We start from the raw sequence: 23129 nt of genomic DNA, 5'->3' as shown, positions 1-23129 counted from the left end.
TCATTCTATTTACCAGTCATATTACCAGGGTTACAGGTTCTATTCATTCTATTTACCAGTCATATTACCAGGGTTAGAGGTTCTATTCATTCTATTTACCAGGGTTAGAGGTTCTATTCATTCTATTTACCAGTCTGTCGCGATACGAAACCCTCAGCCCCGCCCCTTGGCCGGCAGCGGGGTGCTAGAGGAGGTTAGCATCCCGTTCCCTGGATTGGACAGGGCACTATAGATACTTCAGGTTATCTTGGTATAACCAGGACTGCTCACGTAGCCCTGCCTCTCTTTCTATATCGAAGCGTTGTCCGCGTAGAGAGGTCTTTTGCCTTGTCACTCTCAACGGTCTAGCTCTAGCTGGGATGTGTGAACCCCACCTTTATCCTCTAGACTCTTTGTTTCACCACTAATTGGTCCTTGAGTTATTATTAAGCACTAGTCTTACCAGTCTCTATATGATTTCCCTGTGGTTGAGTGTTTCCCCTCTGTGATGTATCTAGTTTAAAGTGTGAAGACCTTTAGTCAACTTAGTCTCACTACTCTGCCCGTCGGCTATGTATCGCTTGGAAAATAAAACTTAGATCGATAAGACAATTAAATGAATCACTACTGGACACACCTTCCTCCTTGTCTTTTAATAGTAACTCATTCTGTCATAGAGCATTGATCCCCGTTTCCAGTGTCCCGGTAGCGGGGAGTGTCAGACTTGTTATCTCCCGTGCCGTTAACTGTCTTTGAGAGAACCGTTTACTCGAGACAAAATAAGACTACCGTTTATTTTTGAAAACACTCTGTTTTTTGTCTTTTACAATCAAACACACTTCAAAATACACAATTTGTTACTCACACACAGCGTTAATCAAAAACATGCAAATGCCTTAATGCTCTATAAAATGCCTGGTACAATGATAACACTTATCTCTACATTAAATGCTTATAATAGTTATTTAATTTCCTTTTTAGAGATGACGAGGAGACCATGAGATCAGGAGTAGAGTTTCAATTGGTCAGAGTTCTTTTAGAATTTAGTTAGTAGCGACTCCCCTCTACTGTCTGAGAGGTTGACTTGAAGTCGGCGGTTTACTAAATTGAGAGATTGAAGTTTGGACTGGATGAGAGAACCCGCTGGTGATTCCCTGCCCCATTGGAATATCGAAGAGTCTGTGCCACACAACTAGGGCGAGGTACTGAGCTCAACCGAGAGTTGCAGTTTCAAAGACTGGCTCTGAGTATAATTTGCATCAGTATACAAGCACCAAGGCCGCGGGCGACAGGGTCAATTCAGATAACCGTAGGTATTAACAGGAGATCAACTTAAGGACTAGAGTGACTCTCAGTCCCGTTGAACTACCACAGCGTCCGTGCCATGCAACTAGGGCGAGGTACTGAGCTCAACCGAGAGTTGCAGTTTCAAAGACTGGCTCTGGGTATAATTTGCGTCAGTATACAAGCACCAAGGCCACAGGCGAGAGAACAGCTGTTCAATAGTTAAACGGTATATCGGAGAGACCCTTCTCAGATCCAACAAGTTAGAATCTTTAAGTAATTTGAGTCAGGTGGCAATTTACCCGAAGTCAAATGGTTGTCTAAATGAATTCAGAATTCAAGAAGTTAGTGCCAAAGTAATGGCAAATGTCTCTTTATATACCTTTTGATTCTCTGCACCCGATCTGCTGCTCCTCCCTCAGAGCAGAGAGGGTGATGACATATCTTACAACAGGAAACACTTTTCTTACAGTGCATATACGGGCCTCTGGTTATGACAGAGCCTATTACTATATCAGCAATGAGTCTATCAGCTGTTCCCATTCAGAGGTGTCACTTGAGGCAGAGGGTGATCCTTCCTGACACCAGTCTTGTTCAATAGTTGGTTGGCTTGAGTCGTCTTCTGGTGGTTTTGCCCAATCCGGTAATTCAGTAGGCGAGGTCATCTCTGTCTCTACCCTTGGTGGGTAAGACAGGGGAAGAGGACCAGGAGGTAGATCCATTTGGCGTTTTACTACACCCTCTCCAGGATCTACCCCTGTCTCTTTTCTCTTAGTGCCTTTAACCGGACTCTGATTTCCAACTCTGGTTATCCCTAGCACTAGTCCGTCTGACCTAGCCGTTATTCCCCATACTGTTGCCCAGCTACGATGTCCCGGCATTGTTGCCTTATTATCAGCTCTGGCCCTCATTCTCAAATATACACCATCTGTATGTCTACATCTAGAGACTATTCTGCCATTTTCAAATATATCAGCATATTCTCCCTCCATAGGCCAAATCTCATGTTCGTCCTCGCTATACCACTCCTGCCTTTTTCTATCACATCTCTTAAAGCATAAACATCTCTTGCAAAGTGCCACTCTAACACCATCCTCATCGCCCCACTGGGAGGTGTACTTTCCTCTGGTTCCTGATTCACAGCATCTTTGAACCCGTCTCTGTTGTCCTTCTTCTCCAACCTGTTGAATAGGTCTCGTAAGCCATCCCATGTAATTCAACAGTGCCAATTCTCTTATCCCAGTCTACTTCTTGTCCCTTGTAAACCATTGTTAAATTTAACTCTTCTGGCTCTTCTACATGTCCCCATCTGTTTCCCTTGTTTACTATGGGTTTTAGTTTTGGCCACTTATTTCTGAGGGCTAGACACATCATACATACGCTGTCTAACAGCCGTCCTCTTAACATTAATCTCCCGCTGAGTACCCCTTCAGTACTTCTATCACATGAGCCACATGTTTTAAGAGCGGCAGGGTGAGGAATTATTATTACCGGTGCTATCCACCCTACAGGATAATTCCTAGTGTCTGGGAACTCTGGCATACCCTCACTTTCTAATTCTTGCCATCTGGTCATTACTATGTGCCCTATTGGCCTATTGTCTTCTGCTTCTTCTTCCCACTCTCCATCCCAGGACTGGGTGTCTTCAATGGGGCCCTGGAGAAAGAAAGGTTATTCTCCTATCGTCTACCTTGCCCCTTCCTAGTCCTCTTTTTGTCCCTGCGACTTTTAGGTCCATCGTTCCCCTGGGGTCTTTCTGGGTCAGAGCTCTTACAACTCTTTCTGCGGCTAGGGTCAAGTCGGCCAGTCTATGTCCTAAGACTGCGAGGTTCTCCCTATATCTTAGCTCTAGCTCTGTGTCTGGACCATTCCTTTCAGGCCCTCTTTGCTGGGGTCAAGTCGGCCAGTCTATGTCCTAAGACTGCGAGGTTCTCCCTATATCTTAGCTCTAACTTTGTGTCTGGACCATTCCTTTCAGGCCCTCTTTGCTGGGGTCTGGGAGGCTCTCTTTGCTGGGGTCTGGGGGGCACTGAGGTAATACAAGTGTGCCCGTAAGAATGTCTATGATTCCCTGGCTCCCTAAGCCACTGGTCACAGCTGAGTCTTCCCGATTTTGGTGGGAAGATTTGGCAACTCAGTAGTGATCTCGCACTCCCGTGCATGAACCAAGGGCTATGTTTTCGCATGGTGAGGTCTTCCTGAGACCAATGGGTTTCCAGGTCTTTGACTACCAGAGCCTAGTCCCACTGCCCGGTCAACGTACCATTTCCTATGTCCCCAGCCACCCTCCGGTGGTTAAGGGTCAAGGTTCGGTATCCCGGCTTTCTCCATGCCTTTCTGGGCCATGATTCGCTTTTCCAGAGATTCAGGTTGGGTCCGTTGGGACTCAACTTCCTGATCCATCTGTCCCCTTCCTCTGTTACTGGCCCCGTGGCTCCCCACGAGGTCACTGGGCCCGCATAAGTACCAATGGGGTCATGGCTACGCCTAATGCGGTATGCTACACCCCCTTGGTAACAATGAGCACATATGAAGGTGGTTCCACCTTACACTACCCCGTTGGTAGAGTCTATCCCTAGTGGCAATGGTTCCAATTGGCCACAACCCCCACAATTTGTATATGCCTTAAGGGCGTCTAGCTGTCTTACCCATATGTCTATGAACCATATCCTACTCTCCTCTACCTCTATTAATACCCCTGCTTCCCCTATGGTTTCTGTCACTGGGGGGGGCGCTATGATTTTAGCCACCCTTACCCCATCCCAGGGATCGCCGTGTTCCTCCTGGCCCTGCTGGGAGTAGGGGGAAAAAAGATGGGTAAACACAATCCCCAAACTACTTTCAAAACGTTTGTGGGCCACCCCATTTCTTCTCCACAACTTAGGGCCAATAGGACAGTTACCCAGAGGACCAGTGGGACGCCAGTGTTTTCCCATACCTGGTCAGTGAAGGGACTGCATGCCTCAGCCGAGGTGTCATGGTCAGTTTCGTTGGAAGTCATGGTAGAGGATATCTTTAAGTTTCACTGCCTAAAGATTCTGGTTGTTTATTTAAGTTGTGTTGAGAGCAGGATGATTCTTTATCTCTGATCAGGAAGGTGTCGTGACCGGAGTTGTTCAGGGTTCACTTATGTAGTCACTTTTTGCCCCTTAAACTTGGGTCACATCCGTTCCTCTCGGGGTCATGAGCAGTACATCCTGTTCAACAGGAACTGCTGGTCCCTGTCTTCTAGGAGGATGCACTCTCTCATATACCAAGCTCCAGATGATCAGTCCTTTTAACAACCATCTGATCCCCTTGAAGATTGACCAGGTAATTGTTAGGGCCAGTTTACTTATTTTGACCAGTAGTTTAAACAGCCCTTTCCAAATTCTCTTGAACACTTTGTCTATCGGCATGCCTCATTTTTTTGCATACCCTAACGCTGCCATTATTGTGACATTTTCACCTAGGCTGTTGTTCCACTTAGTGTAATTAGTTCTGCTTTTTAGCTTTACAGTGGGGAAACCTGGACACTCAGTTTCATTGGCTGTGTCACATTGTACCAGTATGCCCCATTTTTTTGTGTATGTTCTAAATGTGATTAAGTCACTTTCACATTTCTTGTTGCTCCAGATATATTACTCTTCCCATGTACAAAATTTTCTTGATCATATTTTAGGCCCAAATACAATCCTAATATGGTGGTGCTGGAGACGCCAACTATAATTAAAAACATACTTACCCACCAGCATCATTCTATCTTACATTCCCTATGCTTTGTTCTGTACTCCCCCAACTTCATATTTCCAGTGAAATATAAGCGGGAGAGCATCTTTTAGTTTATTTTTTAACTATTGGGTTTCTGGGTTTGGATAGGCCCTCTCCAGGGTCTGATCAAAATGCCAGTTTCACCCTAGCCAGGAATGATTTCTTAGGTGGGCTATATTCTCTTTTGAGTGCTGCCTTTTGTTTACCTTTTCCCTCTCCAGCAGCACTATCTATCTCTACATATGTACTTGTGACAAGAGTAGACTCCTTCAGTTTTATACACGGGGTCCTGGGCTAAGTACAGCTGCCATCCTAGGCCTAACCTGTACCTTCTCCTGCCATCTCCATCACGGGGGTGACGAAGATGAACATTTGTTCCTTTTCCATTGCTCTGCCCCAGTGTAGCTCTCTAACTGGCCTGCACTGACATTCCCACCAACACCTTCTCATCCATCCAGGATGTTTGTTGGTTGTTGTCTAGGGGATAGTTGTCCACCTGGTCCCAACCCATGGACTCCAGAAGCACTCCATCCCAGGCTACACCAGGGTCTACTAGGATCCATTCACCTTGTCCTGTTTCCATCCAGGCCTGTCTGTTGACTCTGTCTATCCCATATCCATCACTAGGTCCCTCTCCAAGGTCCCTATCTCTCAGATACTCATAGCTGGAGTTAAATTGGAACCTTTGACCTGTTAGAGCTGGGTCTGGGCCTGCAGTTCCAGTGGGAATGGGCCAGAGTGGTGCTTCTATTCTAACTGGGGTTAAGAGGGCACTTCTGGTTAGTTTGACCTCTGTGACCCTCTGTCTGCGACATTCCAGGCAATCTTTGTCTGTTTCCATATCTATCCCAGGCACACTGACACCCTCTGTCTGCGACATTCCAGGTAATCTTTGTCTGAGATGTTTCCATATCTATCCCAGGCACACTGGCACCCTCTGTCTGCGACATTCCAGGTAATCTTTGTCTGAGATGTTTCCATATCTATCCCAGGCACACTGGCACCCTCTGAGGTCCCAGGAACCATTAATGGTCCTTATGTCCAGTGTACAGTTGGTCATGGTGTTGCAGTTGCACCTGCAACACGTCTGAACTCCTCCATACCTGTACCTATACTCTCCTGAGGCTCCATCTGAGCACACCTCTAGTTGCCTGATGCTCAGCGGGCCCTTCGTATTGCATATCGCCAGTGGGCTCATTGCATACGTCACAAGGGACACACTTCAGTCTGCTTGAGCCAGGAAGACCTGTCGGAACGCTTCGTTCCCAGACTACTCTTCCTGTGCTCCCTCCTTTGAAGCCCTGTCTAATTCCTCATGTCTAAAGTGCCTGCCTACCCAAATGGTGTTCGGACTCCTCCTGACGTGGAGGCCTGCTCTGCACTCTAGGAGGTATTTCCAGTCTGGTACGATTATGGAAGACATACTTTCTTAAGTTGTCAACTGTTCTTCCGCAAACTGTCCTCACAGTATTAGTGCTTATTACTTCCTCAATAATACGCCTTTTACCGTATTTCTTGGGTACTACCAGGTCACTGTTGTCTGTCGCTGGATTTTGTTCTAATCCTGATTCAGTCTCCTCCCTTTAAAACACAAGGTAGAGGGTAGACTGGGGATTAGGAACATCCACCGTACGATTTTGTCCTGGTAATCCCATTAACTCTCTTGGACTAGGCCCTGAACTGGTTGGGGTGCTACTTAACTCTATGCATGCTTGCACTAGCTTTGGTCCCCAATCTTTGTCCGCTCTCCACAACCCCAAAGTTGTTTTGAGTTTGCCAATGGTCCTCTGCACACCCATTTGCTTGAGGTGTGTAGGGAGGTGAGAAAGTGTGCTTTACTCCCCACTGGGTGCACCATTCCTCTACGTTTTTGTTTTTATACTGACGTCCATCGTCAGTCCTGATCGATTGAAACCGTCCTAGGGTCAAAGTCAAAAGGTTAAGCATTGTCAACACAGGCAGAGCATTGCATGTTTTCGCTGTGTGTACCATTGTGTAGCCTGTTGCCATGCACACCGCTACTATAGCATACCTATGTCCCAGTACCGTAGCACTTTTCATGGGACCCATAGTCTCTAATGCTATTTGACTCCAGGGCGTGCATGTTTTGATGTGTTGATCAGACACTCTTCCTAGATTACTAGGCTTTTGCTCTTGACAGGTAATCCACTGCTGGCACACCAGTTTGGCCTCTACTGGGTCAAATTCAATCTGGTCCTGTCTAAGACGCTTCATAAAGATTTTGGGACCTAGATGTCCCCAATCTATGTGTAACGCCTTGAGTTAGTCTGCTTCAGTTTTGTAGAGAATTATTCTGCCCATCTGGACTAGTTCATCTACTTCCCTGTTGCCTTGTTGATTGAAGTCAGCTTCCTTTCCTCCCCCATCTACTGTGTGGGCTTTTTGGTGACTGACAACAACATCCATTCTATCCATTAACTCATGGATCTTTCTCCACTCTCCTTCGTGCTGAATTGTTTTGATTTTAGCACTTCTGTAACCATTGTTCTGCCATATCTTTTAGTCAGAAGTCATGGCCTGGGCACTGTAGTAACTGTCTGTAACCAGTTCTATTCTCTTTAGATTGGATGTGGAACAGTGTAGCAGTGCTTCCATTATGGCCATGACTTCTGCTTTCTGGGCAGTGCCTGCTATTTCTTGTTTCCTTTTTACTAGTGTTTCGCCAGTGGCTTTGTTTTTTACAATAAAACCCCACTTGGTTATTCCTGTTTTCTCACTTCCATCCGTGAACACTACTATGTCCCGAGGTTTATCCTCTTTTGGTTTTACCTTGACTGTTGTAGGTCCTGGTCCTGGTTCGTCAGTGTCCCATCCTTGGTCACTGATGAACATAACTCCTTTGGTTTTACCTTGACTGTTGTAGGTCCTGGTCCTGGTTCGTCAGTGTCCCATCCTTGGTCACTGATGAACATAACTCCTTTGGTTTTACCTTGACTGTTGTAGGTCCTGGTCCTGGCTCGTCAGTGTCCCATCCTTGGTCACTGATGAACATAACTCCTTTGGTTTTACCTTGACTGTTGTAGGTCCTGGTCCTGGTTCGTCAGTGTCCCATCCTTGGTCACTGATGAACATAACTCCTTTGGTTTTACCTTGACTGTTGTAGGTCCTGGTCCTGGTTCGTCAGTGTCCCATCCTTGGTCACTGATGAACATAACTCCTTTGGTTTCACCTTGACTGTTGTAGGTCCTGGTCCTGGTTCGTCAGTGTCCCATCCTTGGTCACTGATGAACATAACTCCTTTGGTTTCACCTTGACTGTTGTAGGTCCTGGTCCTGGTTCGTCAGTGTCCCATCCTTGGTCACTGATGAACATAACTCCTTTGGTTTCACCTTGACTGTTGTAGGTCCTGGTCCTGGTTCGTCAGTGTCCCATCCTTGGTCACTGATGAACATAACTCCTTTGGTTTCACCTTGACTGTTGTAGGTCCTGGTCCTGGCTCGTCAGTGTCCCATCCTTGGTCACTGATGAACATAACTCCTTTGGTGGCATGTACGTTCCTCCACTTATCCCAAGTGGTGGTTTTAATACCTACCATTTTTTAGTGCGGTTAGTGGCCCATAGTTCGTTTAGTTCTGTGTCTTTTATGATTATGGCCTGTCCTTGGGCAAGGGACACTATTTTGTTCCAGAATAGCTCTAGCAGGGCCATTTTAGCCCCTGTACTGGAGTACTTCATTGTGGGCCCTTTCAACTGTTTGCTGTAACATTTTAATTGTTTTTCCTGATAGCTCATTCGAAATCCAAATGTAGCCATCCCTCACCACCTCTAGCCCTTCAAGTTTCAGACACAGCCAGAGGGGTACGTTGGGGTCTCTGGGCTCATGTTCTTGGGCTTCTATGGCCATTAATTTCACATTTTCCCAGGATTCTTCCATTTTCTTGTCCCATGTTATGGTTTGTCTACCATATTATTTGTGTGACATGTCTCTTTGGTGATCTTCTCTAGTTATGCTTCTATAGCAATGCTTAGCTAATCTGCTATAGCCCGGTATGTGGTCTCTAATATACACTAGTTTACCTAGGCATTTCTGCATCTCATTCACTGTTTGTGGCTTGCTGAGCTCTGCTACTTTTTCAAAGAAATTTTGGCTTGCCGTGATTCCAGTGCCTATAGTGAAACCGAGAAAGTTCACTTCCTCTCGACGTATTTGGCTCTTTGTCAAGTTCAGTTTCATGCCTGCTCTGTTGAGTCTGTCTAGGGCCTCTATTACTGCCTCTGTGTGTTCTGACTCTCTCTATTTGGTCTGGAACCAAAAAATTGTTCATTTTTTATGACTCCCTTTACTTCTAATTTTTTAGCATCCAATAAGCTGAGGAGATCCTTGTAGCATATTTATCCGTAAGTGGTTCATTATTTTCATTTATTTTTTAAAGTCCATCCTGAAATTTTACCCTGAGGCGTCCACTCTTTGCAATATTTACTTCCATGTAAAGTCCCATTCCCCTACTCCTGTGTCAGTGTCTAACTGACCTAATACATTTGCACATGGGTCACTATCTGTCTCAGCTCTTTCAATGTAGTTATGTCTATGTTTAACTTCCTCTTAACTGCTGCTTTTAATGGCTGTGGTTCAAAACCGGCCTTTTTCGCTTCCGCATCTGCTTCCTGTTGCCGCAGCTAATACTGACAGTACCAGATATGGTCTCTGTCTCCAAATATTGACTGACTGTCTCACTGTCTCCCTGTTTACACTAATGCATTTTATAGAACTCAACATTTCTATGTAGATAATTATATAGTTCAACTTAATTAACCCGATACTCTCAATGACCCTGGGTCACAACAGATGCCATATATTCTTGTCATCTTTCTACTATTTGAAGACAAATCTTCAAATGATTAGAGAAGGCCAAAACGGTGCTAAACATAGCATATGTTTTCTGTACTAATGAAATCTCTCTTTAGGGAGTCCACTGTATTTTATCTAACAATAACCTGGGTTAATCTTAACTCAGTCTCATCAATAATTGTATATATGTTGCGTAGTATGTGATCCATTACCTACAGTACTTTATTATCCCTAAGAACTGCAACATATTTATTTTCATAATTAAATTTAATGCTTATAAAATCACTATTTTTCTACCTTCATCTTTTTTCTGCCCTGTTGGCTTAAAATATACCCTAAATATTTAACTTAAGTCTTCCTGCATGGCTCTCAACATTACACTAGTGTCTCCTAGATTCGTTGGAGTCCCATCTTGTAGCAGGGCCATTGCCATGGGGTTCCAGGGCTGTGCATAGAAGGCCACTTTGCCACAATACACACTTACATCCTCTGGCCCCCTTCTTTTTCTGGAATGACCTTTAATTAGAACCCAATTTCATATTACTACGAGGTCTGCCTGCCTTAACGGCGCTGAAAATAATTCACTCTTGTTAACATATCTTCACCTTGAGGTTTGTATAAATTTCCTATTTAGTTATAAACTCTGTAATGTTTTCTAGTTTCCTCAGGGATTTTTTACTCAAAGAGTAGACTCTAACCCGCCATTGCTCTTTACCTCGAGATTTAATTTAGATTTCCTATTTAGTTATAAACTCTATAGTACTTTCTTATTTCTCAGGGATTTTCCCTCAAAGAACGCCCATAGTGACACTTACGCACTATGTTAGCTTTACTTTCCCAAGCAAATAATACAATTTCAAAGTAGTTATACACTTTGAATAGAGACTGGTGTTCCTTAATAATTTTATAATTAATTTCCACCTGTTCCAAAAATTTCTAGTGAAGTTGATCAGTCTTCACTGTCAGGATTTGGCCAGGGTTGTTCCGGTTTTTGGTCACTAGATGCCCCCATTGTGCCTTTTAACCTTTTGTTTTCCCTTGATCCCCATTATTATTTGCACCTGTGCCTCGTTTCCCCTGATTGTATTTAAACCCTTTGTTTTCCTCAGTTCTTTGCACTGTGTTTGTATGTTAGCACCCAGCCCTAGTACTCTGAGAACTCTTGTTGATCCCGGTGGACTCTCTTGTGGAATTCTGTTTTTTTGTTCTTGTTTGTTTGTTTTTTGAGTATCTTTTGAGGCTTTTTGTGCTTTACCTTCCACCTTGTGGATTTACCTTTTTTGTCTTGGAGGATTACCTTTGTTCTTGTAGGATTCCTTTTGAGGTTGTGGAGTTACATGTTTTCCTGAAGAACTTCACTTTTTACTTCATTAAATACACCGTCTCAAGTACTGCTGTGTCTGCCTCATCTTCTGGGTTCTGCCGACTATTCGTCGAGGAAGGAGGGGATAAAGGAGAAGGATGTTAATTGTGTAGTCGTCTGCATAGCAATGATGTAAGAGAGACCATGTGAGGTTATGACAGAGCCAAGTGACTTGGTGTATTGGGGAACACCTGGAGGAGAGAGAGCAAGGGCTCAGTTGGTTAAGTGACTGTTTCTCACTCCGGAGACCTGGGTTCGTAACCGGGTCCTGGCACTTCACGGGAAATTCTTAGGATTCAGGGCTATTTGCCTAATCCTGTTATTGGAGGGGCCGTCTGTTCCCTCTTGGTCAGCGGCCCCAGGGTATTCCTGGTACACACATTGCGAGCCTAGTGTTGGGTAGACCTGCCGTTTGCCTGCGTATGATTTCCTGTTCTGAACCATTATTTTCTACTCTACTTTGCTCCTCATGAGCTGCCGTAGTATCTATGGTAGTTGCCATTTAGGGTTCTTTTCTGGAATTTATCATCCCAGAAAGTTTCCCTTCCTTCTATTCCCAGAAGATGTTTTATGGCTGTCTGGTCTACCGTTCTCAGTTTACCCCATGGTAAACCCGGTAAGACGAAACATCATGATGGTTTGTAAGGTAAGGCACTAGCTCGCCTAGTCCTTTGTAATTCCTCCTCGTCCGCATGGAGAGCCAATGCTCTTCCTGCGTCTGGGTAGGTTGGTACTGCCGTAGCCATATCTCTAACTCTTTAAAGATACCTACTTTAGTAAGTTGTTTGGAAATAGAGCGCTGGTAGGGGCCGTTAACTCAGGTAGTAGAGTCTTAAAGAGGTGTGGGGCCCCACGTTGGGAAACCTTCAGCCCCGCCCCTTGGCCGGCAGCGGGGTGCTAGAGGAGGTTAGCATCCCGTTCCCTGGATTGGACAGGGCACTATAGATACTTCAGGTTATCTTGGTATAACCAGGACTGCTCACGTAGCCCTGCCTCTCTTTCTATATCGAAGCGTTGTCCGCGTACAGAGGTCTTTTGCCTTGTCACTCTCAACGGTCTAGCTCTCCCTGGGTAAAGGTAGAGCGTTTCTCCGCTATTCTCTGGTCCATCAGCGTCTGGCTGATACCCTACAACAGTGTCTACTCAACCACAAGGTTACCAGGTACACACACACGGACACACACACACACACGGACACACACACACTGAAACACACACACCTGGCTTCCTTGCCCAGCTGGATAAAAAGGAGACCCAGTACAGTGTATTGAAGCAGTATATGTCCAATATGCTAAGGGCTGTTCTCTGCTTGACGCTTCGCGGAGTACCTGCATAAAGCCCTTAGCCGTGGCTATTATAAACTGGTTACCAACGTAATTAGAGCAGTAATACCCGTGGTATACGGTCTGATATACCATGGCTGTCAGCCAATCAGCATTCAGGGCTCAAACCACCCAGTTTATTATTGTATATAAAGTATTTTATAACTGTGATGTTTCCCTTCCTCTGTTCAGTTTAGTTTTACTTCCTTAATGTCACTGTAGTCTGTCTTCCTCTCTCATATCCCACCAAAGCCAAATGTCATCCCTTTTGTCAGTCTCTTTCTTTTCTAATAGCATGTGTGTGTGTGTGTGTGTGTGTTCCAGTGAGTGGTACTTTGCTCGCAGTCCCTTCCTGAAGTCTCACCTCAGCAGTGACATCATCAGTCAACTGTATGTTCTCAACGAGGTCCAGTTTGACGTGGCATCGAGGTCACGACCTCGATGCTGATTGGCCAGGTAATATGCTTTTGTTTACCATTAATAGGAGTGGTCAGTAATCACCCCACGGTATCTCCTGGTGATCACTTCCTGGTTTCCATAGAATGGTACCATCTAAAGGTACCTCAAAACATCTAATCCAATCACATTGTATTTGTCATATGTGTCGAATAAAACAGGTAGGGAGACCTTACCGTGAAATGCTTACTTACAAGTGTCTACCATTAAATTTGAAGACTTATTTATATCAAATCAGTTCTCTGTTTAATTATTACATGATGAAACTATTCATGTGAACATTAATTAACTAGGAAGTCGGGTCACCACGGAGAATATTGAGATTTACAGAGTTTATAATTTTCCGAATATAACTCTTCAGATATTTTTAATAGCTGATCGTTTAGTCTCATTGTTATTATTACCTCATCAGTTCTCATTACTGAACGTTGCAAACCCTTGAATATCTACACGAACCCTAGCCTAAATCATGAATCAGCGATACAAATTGGCATAATTATTTATTTACTAACCAACTAAATAATCACACAGAATTACATAACAAATGGTAGATATTTGAGTTACTAAATGATACAACGAAAAAGTCCAGAGTGGATAAAGCCGATATGACGGATTAGTAGACAAAGGAAACGGGTGGGGACTGCGAAAGAGCGGGAAAGACAAAATGGATTAACAACACACAGTGGATAATTGTACTCATTGACATGCTAATACTTTGCACATGAAAAGACGCTCATTCTGAAAGAAATTACATATTTAACGTCGTTGTTGTCTCTCTGTTGAAAACACTTGATCTTCCTGTAGGGTTCATCAGAGTCTCTCTGGTTAACTTTCCCAGAAGTCAATGTCTTTCGTGGTTGTCGGTGGTTGGAATGGTTACTTCAGAGTATCATTCGGAAATGTTTTCATAGAATAGATGCGTCGGTGGTTGTCGGTATTCTCGTACTAGACTTATGTAATTTCTAGCTGCAGACTAGTAATTATGCGTCTAATATTTGCTCTTATTCTGTAGTGATCGACAGTCTCAGAGTTTAACCATTTCCAGCTGTGTAGCCAAAACTACAGCTGTATAGTCTAATGGTCAATAGACCTCACTCTGTCCCGGCGTTCTCTGACTTACTGTAGATTTTGTAAGAAGTGAGTTTTATACTCTGGAAAAAAGTGTCTTTGACGCGTAATGTGATGTCTGGGCTAACGGGGGTGTGGCCACTAACTAGTTAATCTTCATATGAAAATTCATATTCATCATTTAGAAACTTAATATCACATCTTTTCACAGATAGTTTCATGTTTAATCACATTAGTTTCACATTTAGACGTAAACCGCTGGTAAATGTACCCCATAACTCTCTCTTATGTCTGTTTCCTGTCCCTCGTGATGTCACCAAATGAAACACACTCGTCATAACTGTCCCTTAAGTGTCCACGGACCATTCCCACATTCTCAAAAGTAAAAATATTGTTTAATTCTCCCATTTTGAGGATAAGGAGTTTGGCCAAGTCTCTCTGTGTCCCACAGTCACACATTCCAATCTCAAAACTACAGACCCAGAAGTATTTATGACTGCCATAAACTGTGGAGAAAGAGAGAGAGGGGGGGCTAGTTGTATTTATTGTGGATCCCCATTAGCTGCTGCAAAAGCAGCAGCTACTCTTCCTGGGGTCCAGCAAAATTAAAATTAAGACTATGATCCTCCCCCCAGGGCACATCATAACACAAGCCCTTATGCTAAATGGCATATATTAACCAACTATGCAGTTTTCAGAAAATAGAGTTCCAAAAATATTTACTGAATAAACGATAGAAAGAAAAAAAAAGTTACAGAATGAAATACTAATAACAAGGCTATATACAGGGGATACCGTACAGAGTCAATGTGCGGGGGTACAGGTTAGTCGAGGTCATTTGTACATGTAGGTAGGGGTAAAGTGACTATGCATAGATAATAAACCGTGAGTAGCAGCAGTGTAAAAACAAAGGGGTGGAGGGGGGGGGGTCAATGCAAATAGTCCGGGTGGCCATATGATTAATTGTTCAGGAGTCTTATGGCTTGGAGGTAGAAGCTGTTAAGGATCCTTTTGGTCCTAGACTTGGCGCTCCGGTACCGCTTGCTGTGCAGTAGCAGAGAGGACAGTCTATGACCAATTTTTGGGCCTTCCTCTGACACCGCCTAGTATATAGGTCCTGAATGTCAGGAAGGTTGGCCCCAGTTATGTACTGGGCTGTATGCACTACACTCTATAGCTCCTTACGGTCGGATCCTGAGCAGTTGCCATACCAGGTGGTGATGCAACCGGTCAGGTTGCTCTCGATGGTGCGGCTGTAGAACTTTTTTCGTATCTGGGGACCCATGCCAAATCTTTTCAGTCTCCTGAGGGGAAAAAGCGTTGTCATAGCTCGTTGGTGAGGTGGACACCAAGGAACTTGAAACTCTCGACCCGCTCCAATGTAGCCCCATCGAAGTGAATGGGGGCATGTTTGGCACTCCTTTTCCTGCAGTCCACGATCACCTCCTTTGTCTTGCTCACATTGAGGGAGAGGTTGTTGTCCTGGCACCACACTGTCAGGTCTCTGACCTCCCTATAGGCCATCTCATCATTGTCGGTGATCAGGCTTACCACCGTTGTGTCGTCAGCAAACTTAATGGTGTTGGATTCGTGTTTGGCCACGCAGTGGTGGGTGAACAGGGAGTACAGGAGGGGACTAAGCACACACCTCTGAGAGGCCCCTGTTTTGAGGATCAGCGCAGCAGGTGTTGTTACCTATCCTTGCAACCTGGGGAGGCCGTCAGGAAGTTCAGGATCCAGTTGCAAAGGTAGGTGTTTAGTCCCATGGTCCTTAGCTTAGTGATGAGCTTTGAGGGTACTATGGTGTTGAACGCTGAGCTGTAGTCAATGAATAGCATTCTCACATAGGTGTTAGTTTTGTCCAGGTGGGAAAGGGCAGTGTGGAGTGCAATAGAGATTGTGTATCTGTTTGGGCTGTATGCAAATTGGAGTGGGTTTCTGGGATAATGGTGTTGTGAGCCATTACCAGCCTTTCAAAGCACTTCATGGCTACAGACGTGAGTGCTAAGGGTCTGTAGTCATTTAGGCAGGTTGCCTTTGTGTTCTTGGGCACAGGGACTATGGTGATCTGCTTGAAACATGTTGGTATTACAGACTCAATCAGGGACATGTTGAAAATGTCAGTGAAGACACCTGCCAGTTGGTCAGCACATGCCCGGAGCACACGTCCTGGTAATCTGTCTGGCCCCGCAGCCTTGTGTATGTTGACCTGTTTAAACGTCTTACTCACATCGGCTACGGAGAGCTTGATCACACAGTCGTCCGGAACAGCTGATGCTCTCATGCATGCCTCTTTGTTGCTTGCCTCGAAGCGAGCATAGAAGTGATTTAGCTCGTCTGGTAGGCTCCTGTCACTGGGCAGCTCGCGGCTGTGCTTCCCTTTGTAGTCTAATAGTTTTGCAAGCCCTGCCACTTCCGACGAGTGTCGGAGCCGGTGTAGTATAATTCAATCTTAGCCCTGTATTGACGCTTTGCCTGTTTGATGGTTCGTCGCAGGGCATAGCGGGATTTCTTGTAAGCTTCCAGGTTAAAGTCCCGCACCTTGAAAGCGGCAGCTCTACCCTTTAGCTCAGTGCGAATGTTGCCTGTAAACCTGGTTGGTTGGGGTACAGTGGGGCAAAAAAGTATTTAGTCAGCCACCAAATTGTGCTAGTTCTCCCACTTAAAAAGATGTGAGAGGCCTGTAATTGCCATCATAGGTACACTTCAACTATGACAGACAAAATGAGAAATAAAAAAATAGGATAGGATTTTTTATGAATTTATTTGCAAATTATGGTGGAAAATAAGTATTTGGTCACCTACAAACAAGCAAGATTTCTGGCTCTCACCGACCTGTAACTTCTTTTTTAAGAGGCTCCTCTGTTCTCTACTCGTTACCTGTTTGAACTTGTTATCAGTATAAAAGACACCTGTCCACAACCTCAAACAGTCACACTCCAAACTCCACTATGGCCAAGACCAAAGAGCTGTCAAAGGACACCAGAAACCAAATTGTAGTCCTGCACCAGGCTGGGAAGACTGGATCTGCAATAGGTAAGCAGCTTGGTTTGAAGAAATCAACTGTGGGAGCAATGATTAGGTACTGGAAGACATACAAGACCACTGATAATCTCCCTCGATCTGGGGCTCCACGCAAGATCTCAAAAATCCCAGAACCACACGGGGGGGACCTAGTGAATGACCTGCAGAGAGCTGGGACCAAAGTAACAAAGCCTACCATCAGTAACACACTACGCCGCCAGGGACTCAAATCCAGACGTGTCCCCCTGCTTAAGACAGTACATGTCCAGGCCCGTCTGAAGTTTGCTAGAGAGCATTTGGATGACCCAGAAGAAGTCATGTTTGGAGGACAAAGAATTGAGAGTTGCATCCAAAGAACACCATACCTACTGTGAAGCATGGGGGTGAAAACATCATGCTTTGGGTCTGTTTTTCTGCAAAGGGACCAGAATGACTGATCCATGTAAAGGAAAGAATGAATGGGGCCATGTATTGTGAGATTTTGAGTGAAAACCTCCATCAGCAAGGGCATTGAAGATGAAACGTGGCTGGGTCTTTCAGCATGACAATGATCCCAAACACACTGCCCGGGCAACGAAGGAGTGGCTTCATAAGAAGCATTTCAAGGTCCTGGAGTGGCCTAGCCAGTCTCCAGATCTCAACCCCATAGAAAATCTTTGGAGGGAGTTGAAAGTCCGTGTTGCCCAGCAACAGCCCCAAAATGTTGTTGCTCTAGAGGAGATCTGCATGGAGGAATGGGCCAAAATACCAGCAACAGTGTGTGAAAACCTTGTGAAGACTGACAGAAAACGTTTGTCATTGCCAACAAAGGGTATATAACAAAGTATTGAGAAACTTTTGTTATTGACCAAAAACTTATTTTCCACCATAATTTGCAAATAAATTCATTAAAAATCCTACAATGTGATTTTCTGGATTTGTCTTCCTCATTTTGTCTGTCATAGTGGAAGTGTACCTATGATGAAAATTACAGGCCTCTCTCATCTTTAAGTGGGAGAACTTGCACAATTGGTGGCTGACTAAAATACTTTTTTGCCCCACTGTACATGATGTTATGACGTTGGCCTGTGGATAAGGTTTATGACCCCCCATAAATACCTTTCTCCCCTCTGTCTCTTAACTCTACTGAAGGACTCTTGAAGAGCCTTTGTTAAACATGGAGTCGGGGAACATCAAAAGTTGGGGGGAAAGGAACCATATCCAACCAGTTGAAAATATGCGTTGGTACTAAATTAATATGATGTCAGTTCTGTTGTCATCTGAGACATTCTTATTAATGATAGGATGACATAAGCTGTATCCTGGAAAGTCTACACATTATAGTTATCAGATTCACATGGAATTTTTGTGCAATTTATATGTTTAAATGTGAAACTATTTTTGAAAAGGTGAAATGGAATTTTAGCTTCCAAATGACAGAATTGGGTTTTCATAAGGGTAAAGCTCTGCTCAATCAGTGGCTCGCCTATGTGAAGAGGCATTGGTTGTAAACTACTCTCCTACCACTATATAAAGCCCTAGACGAAAAAGTAACCTCCTGTTGTGAGGACGACGGTCCTAACATGTCAACTACAGAACTAAGCCAACCTTAGCGTGAGCTTTGACTGTGAATGGTATGAACTTTGAACTCTTACTCACTAAAGAAGTGAGACATCCTAGCCGTTGAGTTAGCAACAACAACTGTAATCGTGGGCTAGGAAAGGACGGACAAAGTATCCAGTCTAACTCACAATGAAGATACTACAACGTATTCTGTTCACCACCAGAGACATTCTTCCGAGGAAGATCTGTTGGCCAACACGGCCAGCATCTATGACCAACTTCCCGAAGCGCAGCTCAGGGTAAATATTTATTGCATTTTCCTTTTCCAAATGGGCGGTAATTTAGAATGCATAAGATACTGTATTTACGATAGCATGGCTCCTCTCTTTGTTCCTCAGTCTTCCCGCTCTTTCACTCAAAACCCTTTCTTTGTGTAACCAGCTGCCATATCTCTCCCGTCCGCTAGGGACTTTCCTTTATGACATCATTTGTAATCAATGTATGATCCATTCTGTGTATATGTAATTCTGTGTGATTATTTAGGTATTTAGTAAATAGATATTTAAACCAAATTTTGTATTGCTGATTCAACTTGTTAGCCAGGGTTCGTTATTTAATTACATATTACAGAGAAAAGATGTTATAGAATAGCATGTCATATCACTTAATCCGACATAGCCAAAGACATGACAATGACTATAGTTCACTCTGTTGTGTCTGTAACTCTAGGAGGAGTCTGGGGTCTAACTCCGCCCCCTCTGGAAACCTCCCAGTCGCTGTTCCAGTGTCAACAGCCTGGTCAGCTACTCAGGGGTATGTACTGATTAATCAATCAATTGATTGATTTACTTGACTGACTGACTGACTGACTGACTGACTGACTGACTGACTGGACGGTCTCTCTAGTTGCAGGAGTTCAAAGCTCAAGAATACGGTTCCAGTTTGCTGGCTGACCTGGGGGAGGAGTTAGGAGAGCTGGGGAGGAGCTACATGGAGTCTCCACACCCTGCACTGCCGCAGACGACCTACGCATCCTGGTTGACCATTCAGAGCTCAGACAAAAGGAGCTGCTGCACCAATCAGAGGCGAGACAGGTGAAATTGTTACAGCGAGTCAGAGAGCTAGACCAGGAGGCAGAGAGGCTGAGGACCGAGGTCAGAGAGCTGCAGGGGAAGCTATTGGCTCACAACCAGGAAGCTGTGACAGCCAACCTCAACAACATGGATCTGTTGTCTAAACTAGACAGCCAGGTACCAAACGTTTTGTCTGCTACTAGGACATGGGCCATTATTAATACATTTCTGCTGTGTGACACCTAGTATTGTATTTCATGTCACTAAGGAAAAGTGTAAAAAGTGAATGTTACTTTGATATTGATTGATGTGCAGGAGAAGGAGAGGGACACAACGCTACAACAGACCCAGGTTCTACAGGAGGGAGAGGAGAGGGACTCAACACTACAACAGACCCAGGTTCTGCAGGAGGGAGAGGAGAGGGGCGCAGCGCTACAACAGACCCAGGTTCTGCAGGAGGGAGAGGAGAGGGGCGCAGCGCTACAACAGACCCAGGTTCTGCAGGAGGGAGAGGAGAGGGACGCAACGCTACAACAGACCCAGGTTCTGCAGGAGGGAGAGGAGAGGGACTCAACACTACAACAGACCCAGGTTCTGCAGGAGGGAGAGGAGAGGGACGCAGCGCTACAACAGACCCAGGTTCTGCAGCAGGGAGAGGAGAGGGACGCAGCGCTACAACAGACCCAGGTTCTGCAGGAGGGAGAGGAGAGGGACGCAGCGCTACAACAGACCCAGGTTCTGCAGCAGGGAGAGGAGAGGGACGCAGCACTACAACAGACCCAGGTTCTGCAGGAGGAGGAGAGGAAGGTGCAGGAGAAGAGGGAGATGCAGGGGGAGAAGGAGGGAGAGGAGAGGAAGGAGAAGAGAGAGGTGCAGGAGGAGAGGGAGGTGCAGGAGTGGAAGGCGATGGAGAAGCAGCTTCAGGAGTTGAGGAAGGAGCTGAGGTCCAGGGACAGAGAACTGACGGAGAGTAGAGAAAAGATCAGACAATTGGAGGAGGAGAACACTGACAGACTGACTGGGGCGGGGCAGGAGAGAGAGAAGCGAGAGATGGATGGAGAGAAGGAGAAGCTAGGGACAGAGAAAGAGACTGCATAGTGTTCTCATAATAATCTACATAAGGCTGGTTCTGAAGAGGGACTGTCTATGGAGAAGAACCAGCATCTTTCCTCGAAGTCTGAGCCCCAGACGCAGGACCTCTCCCCCTGTCCCCAGACCCAGCAGCTCCTCCACCCGGCTGTGTTGGTGGCCCAGCTGCAGCGGAGCCAGGGGGAAGTGCTACGGCTGCAGACGGAGGTTGTGGAGCTGAGAGCCCGGCTGCAGCTGGGAGCAGAGCTGCAGATAAGGAGTCAGGTGGAGGGGCTCAACAGACAGCAGGTAGAGGAGCTGCTGCTGGCCCAGGAGAGGGAGGAGGCTCTGGGACAGGAGCAGCGCCGCAAGGCTCAGGCTTCACAAGGCCTAGTCCTGGAGCTGGCCTCCGCCAGGGAGGAACTCCACAGCCTGAAGACACGCTATGAGGGTCTGGCCCTGGAGCATGGAGACATCCGGGAGGCCCTGGACCACAACAACAGAGAGACAGCAGAGCTCGGGGTCCACATATGCAGGCTCACTGCCCAGAATGAGGAAGCGCGAGAGCGATGGGAGGTGCTGTCCAACAGGTTTCAGGAGGAGCTGAACACCAGCATGACCTCCCTGCAGCAGGAAAACCTCGGCCTGCAGGAGCAGCTGCTGAAGGAGCGGGAGGAGAAGGGGAGGCTGGGGAAAGAAGAGCAAGGAAAGGTCAGGGCTCAGAAGGAGGCACAGCAGGAGGAGATCCAGGCACTACGCTATCAGCTCAGCAACCAGACCATAAACCACCAGACACAGTTACAGGTCAGTACATAACTACAGACACAGTTACAGGCCAGTACTGAACCACAGACGGTGGCACAGACCAGTACTGAACCACCGACACAGTTACAGGTCAGTACATAACTACAGACACAGTTACAGGCCAGTACATAACTACAGACACAGTTACAGGCCAGTACATAACTACAGACACAGTTACAGGCCAGTACATAACCACCGACACAGTTACAGGTCAGTACTGAACCACCGACACAGTTACAGGTCAGTACTGAACCACCGACACAGTTACAGGTCAGTACTGAACCACAGTAGTTACAGGTCAGTACTGAACCACAGACACAGTTACAGGTCAGTACAGAACCACAGTAGTTACAGGTCAGTACTGAACCACAGTAGTTACAGGTCAGTACAGAACCACAGACACAGTAGTTACAGGTTAGTACAGAACCACAGTAGTTACAGGTCAGTGCAGAACCACAGTAGTTACAGGTCACTGCAGAACCACAGTAGTTACAGGTCAGTACAGAACCACAGTAGTTACAGGTCAGTACTGAACCACAGTAGTTACAGGTCAGTACAGAACCACAGTAGTTACAGGTCAGTACTGAACCACAGTAGTTACAGGTCAGTACTGAACCACAGTAGTTACAGGTCAATACAGAACCACAGTAGTTACAGGTCAGTACTGAACCACAGTTACAGGTCAGTGCAGGACCACAGTAGTTACAGGTCAGTACTGAACTACATGTTCAGGTACTGTTTGATCTAATGCACAGTGTTCTAGTTAGAGGTTGTCTTATCTACCCCAGATTATGTCTGAAGAGCTGAAGACTGTGAGGTCTGAAGTGGAGGTGGAACAGGAGAATAATTTATACCTGAAGACCAAACTGAGGGGGTGGAGGTCAGGCACAAACATACACACATTTTTTAAATCTTCTCACTCCTTCTTAACCTCGACCCTCCAAGACCTTCTAACAACTGAACACGTTGTTGTTGTTGTTGTGCCGAGTGACAAGCAGGACCATCAACCTCTAGAGGACAACACCAGTTGGATCGCCTCATCACAGAAGCTAATACAACAGAGAGAGGAGGAGCTAATGCAACAGAGAGAGGAGGAGCTAATGCAACAGAGAGAGGAGGAGCTAATGCAACAGAGAGAGGAGGAGCTAATGCAACAGAGAGAGGAGGAGCTAATGCAACAGAGAGAGGAGGAGCTAATGCAACAGAGAGAGGAGGAGCTAATGCAACAGAGAGAGGAGGAGCTAATGCAACAGAGAGAGGAGGAGCTAATGCAACAGAGAGAGGAGGAGCTAATACAACAGAGAGAGGAGGAGCTAATACAACAGAGAGAGGAGGAGCTTCAACACAACCTCACCAGGTGACTTTGTTGTTATATATGTGACTTGATTCAGGAAGCTAGGTGAATGTTGAGGGTCACTACTTCACACGATAACCATTTGAATGTCATCTTTTTTTAATTTTTAATCAAAATGTTTGGCGGAAATGCCTTCTGGAACATGTGAACTTTCATGTGGCTTAATAACAAACTGGTGTTATATCCTTAAATATGAGTCAAATGGTTAAATTACGAGCCTAGTTGGTTTAGC

The 23129-nt window shown here is 45.5% G+C and overlaps 1 protein-coding gene across 1 annotated transcript in view; it reads left to right on the top strand.

Annotated features, from left to right (window-relative positions):
* The window catches only part of LOC124040707 (FYVE and coiled-coil domain-containing protein 1-like), a 62677-nt gene that overhangs the window by 6755 nt on the left and 32793 nt on the right, over window positions 1-23129 (top strand). The window contains exons 4-11 of the mRNA XM_046357781.1: window positions 12833-12953; window positions 18823-18897; window positions 19372-19411; window positions 19619-19848; window positions 19987-20478; window positions 20788-21543; window positions 22332-22523; window positions 22773-22900. Of these exons, the coding sequence (XP_046213737.1) occupies window positions 12833-12953; window positions 18823-18897; window positions 19372-19411; window positions 19619-19848; window positions 19987-20478; window positions 20788-21543; window positions 22332-22523; window positions 22773-22900 (2034 nt within the window). The remainder of the gene's footprint in view (window positions 1-12832; window positions 12954-18822; window positions 18898-19371; window positions 19412-19618; window positions 19849-19986; window positions 20479-20787; window positions 21544-22331; window positions 22524-22772; window positions 22901-23129) is intronic.

This window comes from Oncorhynchus gorbuscha, linkage group LG08 (genome assembly GCF_021184085.1).
Source record: "Oncorhynchus gorbuscha isolate QuinsamMale2020 ecotype Even-year linkage group LG08, OgorEven_v1.0, whole genome shotgun sequence".
Taxonomy (NCBI): domain Eukaryota; kingdom Metazoa; phylum Chordata; class Actinopteri; order Salmoniformes; family Salmonidae; genus Oncorhynchus; species Oncorhynchus gorbuscha.
This window is presented reverse-complemented; position numbering and strand designations above follow the sequence as displayed.